At 41.0% G+C, this 10,654-nt stretch overlaps 1 protein-coding gene across 1 annotated transcript; it reads right to left on the bottom strand.

The window, feature by feature from the left end:
• Positions 1 to 169: 169 nt before the first annotated feature.
• LOC119329870 (adenylate kinase 3) lies at positions 170 to 3,646 on the bottom strand. Its single transcript, XM_037602965.1, has 6 exons — positions 3,371 to 3,646; positions 2,008 to 2,153; positions 1,802 to 1,921; positions 1,418 to 1,585; positions 707 to 796; positions 170 to 516 (listed from the first exon to the last, which is right to left on the bottom strand). The coding sequence occupies exons 1-6, from the start codon at positions 3,471 to 3,473 to the stop codon at positions 418 to 420; spliced, it is 726 nt and encodes a 241-aa protein (XP_037458862.1). The 5' UTR covers positions 3,474 to 3,646; the 3' UTR covers positions 170 to 417.
• Positions 3,647 to 10,654: the final 7,008 nt, after the last annotated feature.

Here is a 10,654-nt window from a genome sequence, read left to right as displayed (position 1 = left end):
CCTGTGACATTATCCGTAACTCTGGCATTATTCCATCTTAACCCCGGTGGAAAAAACAAACAATCGCCAACAATGAATTTTAGGGCAACACCAAGGTATAACCCAAACTAATGATCTCCTACAAGAATACATATACATTTCCAAAACATATGTTCATGGCAAGGCATTGTGACATAAAGCAACATTCATGTATATGAAAAAAGATGTCCATATGTATAAAAGAATGTTCATTTGCACGGTTAAATTGCTCGGACCAATCATGAGCTTGCAAAAGCTGTAACAAAATGGTGCAATCACGCACATTGCAGGCGGAAAATGTGAATCATACGGTGCCGGTATCAGTTTATTACTTCCTAGTTCTAGGAACCCAGGCAAGGGCTTTGGTACATGCCGTTTTCAATGTGAAAATGGGCTGCTTCATGAAAGGGCTTTCTGCACCTCAACGGTCACTTCCTTTGGTGGTTTCTCCGCATGAAGATTTGCCACCAAGCCATTCTTGGAGTAGTAGTCAATCACCTGGGAGAAGCAAACAGTTTTCAGATTAAAAACATTGACTGAACAGCAACTGCTTTGCTTCATGCAAGATGAAACCAGAGTTTGGCAGGAAAGACACTAATGAAAGTATGCGACAAAAGGATGGACAATAACAGAAGAACTGTTTCATCCGGAAGAAAGATCTGAAGAATACATGGTTGAGAAAACATACAGGTTCGGTTTGCATATGGAAAGCCTCAAGCCTTGACTTTAAAACCGCAGCTGTGTCATCTTTCCTTTGAATCAAGGGCTCTCCGGTAACCTTGGTAAACGGGAGAAGAATCAGAAGTCAATAGTTTGCACCAAAATGCCAGTTGAGGAAAAAATATATAGTATCAAGGGATGTAATAATCACAGGTGCACATATATTTTCTGGATGAAACATACGAACTCTTGCAGAAACAGTAGCATAAGCCTCGACAACCAAAGTTCAGAATAATAGCAATGATGTATAATCTCTACTTATTGCAAAAACATGTCAAATATATTTATTTCTGGTAGTAATTCGTAAAGAGCATATTTTCAGGGAAGGAAAGGATATATTGTGCTATAGAACGCATCCATAAAAATAGAACACGAGGGCATATTCAACTATTTAAACAAATCATAACATCACTCTAGTAGTCAAAATTATTGCGCCTACAACCAGAAGCAGACCATAAGAAGATTAAACCTAGACTTCATCTAGCAAACTAGAAAACTCATCATTCACAACATAAATATTTGCCAAAGATTGAACATATTTGGGTATAGCAGCTTAGCACAGTTAAATGTGAGGCAAACTGAGGGGGTGGCATGCAAGAGAGAAGCAATGATGATGATCTAAAAAAGTTCATGCAAATATGATATATACAGGCAGTCCAGAATTCTGCATTTGACTTACATCATCAACTCCAGGAGTCTTCGGAGGAGCAAACTTTGTATGGTAAGATCTGCCACTCGATGGGTGTATCCAGCGGCCAGTAATTCGTTCTTCCAATATTGCATCATCAATTGCGAAGTTCAAAACCTTGTCAACTTTAGCGCCTTGCTTTGCCAGCATGTCATCAAGCTGCAGCCATTGTTCAAACAAACCGTTAGGAAGCCCAAAAAAGAAGCTCCCAGAACATAACTACTACTCCCTCCGTCCCATAATATAAGAGCATTTTTTACACTAGTGTAGTGTCGAAAACGCTCTTATATTATGGGACGGAGGGAGTATCATCTATCAAATATGTCCTTATAACAGAAAGAATGCTTTTCAAGGTGATGCATATTGATCAAGGACCTTTTGTGCTTGAACAACAGTTCTAGGGAAGCCATCAAGGATAAAACCCTTCTGGCATGAGGGTTTCTTCATGGCTTCATCGATAATCCCAACAACCAAGTCATCTGAAACAAGCTCTCCCTACAAAATGTCAAGAAACAAAGGAATTAACAAACGAGATTTCTGCTGGTTCTTAATTGCTGGTAGTTTGCTTCTTGAAATCCTACCTTGTTCATAGCTTCTTTAGCCTTGATCCCCAGAGGAGTCTTAGCAGCAACAGCAGCTCTCAGCATATCACCAGTGGCTAAATGGCACAAGCAGTATTCATCCTTAATAAGGGGCGACTGCGTACCCTTTCCAGAGCCAGGTGGACCTACAGAATTCATACATGTCACATTGTCATATTGCCCGAGCATACAGCAATCTAGAATATACACAGAAGCACTTAGTGTTAAGGAATTAGATGAAATAGATAGTTAAAGAAGTACACTGATATTGTTATGTGTGTGTTCTTCAGCATCTGCAAATGTATCACAACCTCACCTCTTCCGTACACAATCATATTCAGATACTCTCATGTAATGATGTATTCCTTTAGCCAGGCAACTAGTCAGATGCAGCTAGTTAGATAATACTACCTACTAGCTATAAAGATCAATATTCCTAAACAAGCTGCTGCACAGAATGAAACAAGGCCTTGCAAGAAATTTTGATATGTAGTAGCACATATTGACTGCATTTGATTTATTCATCTTTGTTGTCAAAATTTTAAAATTTTGTTAATGCAAAAAAATGACGCAAGTGCAGTTGTGAATCAGGTAGTCAGCTCTGCTGGACATAGTAAAAGACACATGAGAACTATTCACAAGTCATTTTCTCAAAAGCTTAGAGGTTCTATTCTATAACAAGGATGGAAAAGGTTAACACATTGGTAGCAGCAAAAACTAAACAAAATAAATAGCGTCACCTGTATTTGTGGTATACCACTGAAAAAACAATATGAAGACACATTGGATCCAGCGAAAGGTTACACAAACAAAGAAAAGGAGAGAATATAAATATCTTTCTTCCCTAGTTATGGCTTTTAATCTATATCTTTACTCATACTCAAAGAATTCCACTTTTTTCTCCTCACCAACCACAAAAAGGCTTGCACATGATACCAAAGTGATTATGACACCAAGGAACTATTCACAAGTCCTTTCTGTTTCATCATCCTCTAGAAACTTTCATGGATGTAAAATTCCACACATCTATCAATTACTACTAATTAGGCGGAATCTTAGTGATTGATATCAATTACTAAAATTCCACACATCTATCAATTACTAAAATTCCACACAAATATAGCGATTAGTACTAATTAGGTGGCAACACAAAAAAGAGCGGTTAGAACCAATCTCCCTGTGAAGAATACTACAACTAATTCCACCATTGTGAATTTAAGTGCCCCCAATTCAACTCCCCACATTGGAAGTATGAACAATTCCAGATACGCGGAGCACAGATCAGATTTCCCCCTCGACTGCGCAAGAAACCTTACAAGCGGAAGAAAGAGACGAAGCGGGTAAGGAAAAGAGCGGGTTTTACCGACGAGGATGATGCGCTTGTCGGGCTTGGAGCTGCACTTGGCGCGGCGGAGCACCTCGGTGATGAGATCCACCGACGGCACGTCCTCGAGGTTCGCCGCCATCTCTTCCCCCGCCGCCGGAACGGAAGTCGCGTGCCCTGCGGCCGGCGCGGAGGCGTCCGAGATTCGGAAGGTGGAGCCGGTGGGTGGGTGGCAACAGGCAATGAGATTAGGGGGAGGGGCTGCAGGTTTGGTGCGTGCTGGTGAGAGACGACGGGAGAAACGAGGTCGTGGCGGCGGCTGGAACCTGCTGGACACGTAGAAATCGAAGGATCTGGGTTGGGGTGGTGCCTTGTTGGGCCCGGCCAACATATAAGAAAATAATTAACAGGATAAAAGAAAGAGTCCATTATGATCTCTTCTCTTATTTCGACTACGAAACCATCTCTTCTCTTCTCTCCTATCTTTTTCCTACTTCAAAAAATAAATTTCCCCTACTTAAAAAAAGTAACATTTCAACTAAAACTAATCCTTTTTCTCAACAAAAAAAAAACGAAAACTAATCCTACTCTATCACCTAAATCAGTCCCTCCCGTTTCCTCGCCCCCAACCCACAAACACACACAATGCGGCTAGGGCGAACCAACCTGTGGTTGGATGGTTAGATGGACAGTGGTATCTTCAGCCCACCAGGATTCAACTCATGGTGCTCGCATTTATCCTGAATTTATTTTAGAATTTTCGGCGATACGCGTTCAGTGGGAGGAGACGTTCCCATCGACTACGAGGCGCCTACGGTGACTTCGTGAAATCTCAAGATGATATGTTGGCTCAGTTTCTCGGAGGTGCTCATAAGGGTAGGATGTGCGTATGTGCGTTCATATGGATGAGTGTATGCGTGTATATATGAGCGCTTGCGTATGTACTGATGTTCAAAAAATAATAATGCGGCTAGGGTTTCTTCTCCTTCTTAAGCCGCCATCTTGGCGCAAGGTGACGGAGGGGAACTCGGTTCTTCGTTTGATGTGTACTTGTTTTCGTGTAGATTTAGTTCATCTGTCCCATCGGTGATGTTGAGGCGAAAGCGACATCGTGGTAATGGAATGAGTCCAACGGGCCTCCTTCCCGCCATGTTGGTGTTCGTTCCAACACATATGGCAGGCTTTGAAAGTGCGGCTGGTACTTGTAAACTACGTTGGGATTTTTCCCGAAGAGGAGGAGAAATGCGGTACAGTAGAGATAAGTATTTTCCTCAGCGAGAACCAAGGTTATCAAAACAATAGGAGAACCAAGCAAATTCACTTCAACAACACCTATACACACAAGCAAATGCTTGCACCCAACGCGGACAAAAGGATTATCAATCAACTTAAACTCGTTACTTACAAGGATTAATTATGAAAGTGATAGATAGATAAATCGCAAAATAAAATAAAAATAAATAAATTGTAGCAAAGTATTTTTAGTTTTAATAATATGATAAAGGTAGACTCGGGGGACATAATTTTCACTAGAGGCTTCTCTCTCGAACACATAGCATACGATGGGTGAACAAATTACTGCTGAGCAATTGATAGAAAAGCGCATACTTATGACGTTATTCATGGCAATGATCATGTATATAGGCATCATGTTCGTGACAAGTAGACCGACTCCTACCTGCATCTACTACTATTACTCCACCAATAGACCGCTATCCAGAATGCATCTATGGTATTAAGTTCATGACAAATAGAGTAACGCTTTAAGCAAGATGATACGATGTAGACAAAGTAAACTCAATCGATATGAATAAACCTCATCGTTTTATCCTTGATGGCAACAATACAATACGTGCATCGCTACCCCTTTTTGTCACGAGGTGAGGACATCGCAAGATTGAGCACATCACAAAGCACCTCTCTCACTGAAGATAAATCAATCTAGTTGGTCAAACCAAACTGATAGATCAGAGAGAAATACAAAACTACAACAATCATGCATAATAAAATTCAGAAAAGACTCAATTACTTTCAATGAATAATCTGATCATAAACCCACAATTCATCGGATCCCAACAAACACACCGCAAAAGAAATTTACATCGGATAGAACTCGAAGATGATCGAGAAGAACATGGTATTGAAGATCGAAGAGAGAGAAAAAGTCATCTAGCTACTAGCTATGGACCTGTAGGTCTATCGTGAACTAATCATGCATCATCGAGGCAGCAAGGATGATGTAGAAGCCCTCCATAATCGATTCCCCCTCCGGCGGAGTACCAAAAAGGCCTCCAAATGGGATCGCGGAAGAACAAAAGGTTGCGACGGCGGAAAAAATGTTTCAGGTGGCTCTTTGTTGGTTTGGGAATATTTGTGAATTTATAGGCTTGGAATTAGGTCAAAGACAGTTGCGTGGGGCCCGTGAGCTCAAGGGGCACGCGCCCGTAGATCTTCTGCCCTCCTCCCAAAGCTTCTAAGGTCCCTTCTGGTCCAGAAAAAATCACCGTAAAGTTTCATCATGTTTGGACTTCGTTTGGTACTGATTTTCTAAAAAGTCAAGAACAAGTAAAAAATAGGAACTAGCACTGGACACTGGGTTAATAGGTTAGTCCCAAAAATTGATATAAAATAGTATAAAATGCATATAAAGCATCCAAGATTGATAATATAATAGCATGAAACAATAAAAAAATAGATACATTGAAGACGTATCAGCGGCCCCATCGATCCGTGCAACCATATTTATCGGGCGGTGTGATGGTGTCAAGGATGTGAGTGAGAATAATCAAGCCCAATGCTAGATCTGGGCGAGCGTTAAGGTGGTATGAGAGTGCCTCCTCTCTTCGTAAAGCCTCGGATGGGTGTTCTTCTTTCTCATCGTTGGTGGTTATGTGGCATCTCTTCAACAACTTATTCTTCAAACATGTTCTATCTTGTCTCGGTTTCTATTGTGGTTCCTATCGCGCATGGATGTGTGTGTTGTTGCTAGAGATTCTGGTGTGGTTTATGCAACTGCCCTTTTTTGACTAATAGTTTCATCGACCATGAGGTTGATGGCTTTCTTCACAGGCTTGCAAATAAGATGGAGCTGAAAGACTTTGAAATTACTGTTGGGGAATGCAGTAATTTCAAAAAAAATCCTACGCACACGCAAGATCATGGTGATGCATAGCACGAGAGTGGAGAGTGTTGTCCACGTACCCTCGTACACCGTAAGCGGAAGCGTTATGACAACACGGTTGATGTAGTCATACGTCTTCACGATCGATTGATCTTAGTACCGAAATACGACACCTCCGCGATCTGCACACTTTCAGCTCGGTGACGTCCCATGAACTCACGATCCAGCAGAGTGTCGAGGGAGAGCTTCGTCAGCACGACGGTGTGATGACGGTGATGATGAAGCTACCGGCGCAGGGCTTCGCCTAAGCACTACAACGATATGACCGAGGTAGATTGATACGTCTCCAACATATCTGTAATTTTTTATTGTTCCATGCTATTATATTATCTGTTTTGGATGTTTATGGGCTTTATTATGCACTTTTATATTATTTTTGGGACTAACCTATTAACCCAGAGCCTAGTGTCAGTTTCTTTTTTTTTTTCTTGTTTTACAGTATCGCAGAAAAGGAAAATCAAACGGAGTCCAATTGACCTGAAACTTCATGGAACTTATTTTTGTACCAAAAGAAGCCCACGGAGTATCAGAGATGGACCAGGAGAGTCCCGAGCTGCCCACGAGGGTGGGGGCACGCCCACCCCCCTGGGCGCGCCCCCTGCCTCATGGACAGCCCGGAGATCCACCAACGTACTTCTTCCTCCTATATATATCCATATACCATAAAAACTTCGGGGATCACAATAGATTGGGAGTTCCGCCGCCAGAAGCCTCCGTAGCCACCGAAAACCAATCTAGACCCGTTCTGGCACCCTGCCGGAGGGGGAATCCCTCTCCGATGGCCATCTTCATCATCCCGGCGCTCTCCATGACGACGAGGGAGTAGTTCTCCCTCGGGGCTGAGGGTATGTACCAGTAGCTATGTGTTTGATCTCTCTCTCTCTCTCTCTCTCTCGTGTTCTTGAGGTGATACGATCTTGATGTATCGCGAGCTATGCTATTATATTTGGATCTTATGATGTTTCTCCCACTCTACTCTCTGTAATGAATAGAGTTTTCCTTTTGAAGTTATTTTATCGGATTGAGTCTTTAAGGATTTGAGAACACTTGATGTATGTCTTGCACGTGCTTATCTGTGGTGACAATGGGATATCATGTGACCCACTTGATGTATGTTTTGGTGATCAACTTGCGAGTTCCGTGACCACGTGAACTTATGCATAGGGGTTGGCACACGTTTTCATCTTGACTCTTCGGTAGAAACTTTGGGGCACTCTTTGAAGTTCTTTGTGTTGGTTGAATAGATGAATCTGAGATTGTGTGACGCATATCATATAATCATACCCACGGATACTTGAGGTGACATTGGAGTATCTAGGTGACATTAGGGTTTTGGTTGATTTGTGTCTTAAGGTGTTATTCTAGTACGAACTCTAGGATAGATTGAACGGAAAGAATAGCTTCATGTTATTTTACTACAGACTCTTGAATAGATCGATCAGAAAGGATAACTTTGAGGTGGTTTCGTACCCTACCATAATCTCTTCGTTTGTTCTCCGCTATTAGTGACTTTGGAGTGACTTGTTGAGGGATAGTTATATGATCCAATTATGTTATTATTGTTGAGAGAACTTGTACTAGTGAAAGTATGAACCCTAGGCCTTGTTTAAACGCATTGCAATACCGTTTGTGCTCACTTTTATCATTAGTTACCTTGCTGTTTTTATATTTTCAGATTATAAAAACCTTTATCTACCATCCATATACCACTTGTATCACCATCTCTTCGCTGAACTAGTGCACCTATACAATTTACCATTGTATTGGGTGTGTTGGGGACACAAGAGACTCTTTGTTATTTGGTTGCAAGGTTGCTTGAGAGAGACCATCTTCATCCTACGCCTCCTACGGATTGATAAACCTTAGGTCATCCACTTGAGGGAAATTTGCTATTGTCCTACAAACCTCTGCACTTGGAGGCCCAACAACGTCTACAAGAAGAAGATTGTGTAGTAGACATTAAGCTCTTTTCTGGCGCCGTTTCCGGGGAGGTTAACGCTTGAAGGTATATTTTTAGATCTTGCAATCGAATCTTTTTGTTTCTTGTTTTATCACTACTTTAGTTTATAAAAGAAAACTACAAAAAAATTGAATTGAGTTTGCCTCATACGCTTCATCTTTTTAATATGTTTCGTGAGTATGATGGAAAGGAAAATTGTGCCAAAGTGTTAGAAGAAGAATGCATTAAAATGTTTGGCACTAAGTCTTTGAATGATGAGCATGATTGCAATGTTATTAGTATGAACTCTTTGAATATCCATAGTACTAATGATGATTGCACTAGTCATGATGAGACTGTCTCTTATAAGCATGTCGATTTTTGTGGAGTGCATAGAGTTTGCAAGTACACACCAATTAGGGAAGATAGATTTTGCAAGAGGCATAAGTACTTAGAAACTAAATGGTTGCAAGAAAGGCTAGATGTTTGTGCTGAAAATTTATATTTTCTTAGCCGTACTTGTGAACTTTGCAATGAACGTGGTCATTTAACCATCCGATGCAAATTGTTTCATGATCTAATCGTTTCCAAAAATTGTGATGACTTGATTTCCCTTGCACATTATAATGAACTTAGTTTGCTTATGGGTTATGAAGAAATGAAACGTATAACTAACTATCTTCTAGTATTTGCCCATGATACACTTCTTGATTTTGATCTAGAGGAAATTTATATGTATTGTGCGGTGAATTGTATTGAAAATCCTTATATTGCCAATTACATAAAGAAAAGAAAACAAATAGAAGATGAATAGAATACTAATGAAAGGGAAGATACTTCCCAATATCCTCCTATTATTTGTTATGATGAATCAAGTAACGGGGAGGAGCCTTCTATTCAACCAATATCATTAATAAGGAGCTCCAAAAAGAGGGTTGAACCCACACATGATGTGAAGAAGAAAAAGAAAAGACGAAGAAGCAAAGGTAAAAAGGTATCCCTCCCAAATGATGATGCTCCTATTACTCATTGTGATGTGCTACCTCTTGAGCACTATGTTGGTTTTCCCCGAAGAGGAAGGGATGATGCAGCAAAGTAGCGTAAGTATTTCCCTCAGTTTTTGAGAACCAAGGTATCAATCCAGTAGGAGGCTACGCGCGAGTCCCTCGCACCTGCACAAAACAAATAAATCCTCGCAACCAACGCAAATAGGGGTTGTCACTCCCTATAGGGCCACTTACGAGTGTGAGATCTGATGGATATGATAAGATAATATTTTTGGTATTTTTATGATAAAAGATGCAAAGTAAAATAAAGGAAAAGTAAATAGAAAAGGAAATAACTAAGTAGTAGGAGATCAATATGATAAAGATAGACCCGGGGGCCATAGGTTTCACTAGTGGCTTCTCTCAAGAGCATAAGTATTCTACGGTGGGTGAACAAATTACTGTTGAGAAATTGACAGAATTGAGCATAGTTATGAGAATATCTAGGTATGATCATGTATATAGGCATCACGTCTGAGACAAGTAGACCGACTCCTGCCTGCATCTACTACTATTACTCCACTCATCAACCGCTAGCCAGCATGCATCTAGAGTATTAAGTTAAAAACAGATTAACGCCTTAAGCAAGATGACATGATCTAGAGGGATAGACTCATGCAATATGAAGAAAACCCCATCTTGTTATCCTCGATGGCAACAATACAATACGTGCCTTGCTGCCCCTACTGTCACTGGGAAAGGACACCGCAAGATTGAACCCAAAGCTAAGCACTTCTCCCATTGCAAGAAAGATCAATCTAGTAGGCCAAACCAAACTGATAATTCGAAGAGACTTGCAAAGATAACCAATCATATATAAAAGAATTCAGAGAAGATTCAAATATTATTCATAGATAGACTTGATCATAAACCCACAATTCATCGGTCTCAACAAACACACCGCAAAAAGAAGATTACATTGAATAGATCTCCACAAGAGAGGGGGAGAACATTGTATTGAGATCCAAAAAGAGAGAAGAAGCCATCTAGCTACTAACTATGGACCCGTAGGTCTGAGGTGAACTACTCACACTTCATCGGAGGGGCTATGGTGTTGATGTAGAAGCCCTCCGTGGTCGATGCCCCCTCCGGCGGAGCTCTGGAACAGGCCCCAAGATGGGATCTCGTGGATACATAAAGTTACGGCGGTGGAATTA

This window comes from Triticum dicoccoides, chromosome 7A (genome assembly GCF_002162155.2).
Source record: "Triticum dicoccoides isolate Atlit2015 ecotype Zavitan chromosome 7A, WEW_v2.0, whole genome shotgun sequence".
Lineage (NCBI taxonomy): Eukaryota > Viridiplantae > Streptophyta > Magnoliopsida > Poales > Poaceae > Triticum > Triticum dicoccoides.
The sequence above is the reverse complement of the archived record's forward strand: the minus strand, read 5'-3'. Positions and strand labels throughout refer to the sequence as shown.

What these genes read in the sequence shown, in the direction of transcription:
- LOC119329870 (XM_037602965.1), bottom strand. Translation starts at nt 3,473, where the DNA reads ATGGCGGCGAACCTCGAGGACGTGCCGTCGGTGGATCTCATCACCGAG. An exon ending in CAAGCGCATCATCCTCGTCG is followed by an intron (nt 2,154 to 3,370) that starts GTAAAACCCGCT and finishes TGAATTCTGTAG; the next exon opens with GTCCACCTGGCTCTGGAAAG. An exon ending in AGACTCCTGGAGTTGATGAT is followed by an intron (nt 797 to 1,417) that starts GTAAGTCAAATG and finishes CCGTTTACCAAG; the next exon opens with GTTACCGGAGAGCCCTTGAT.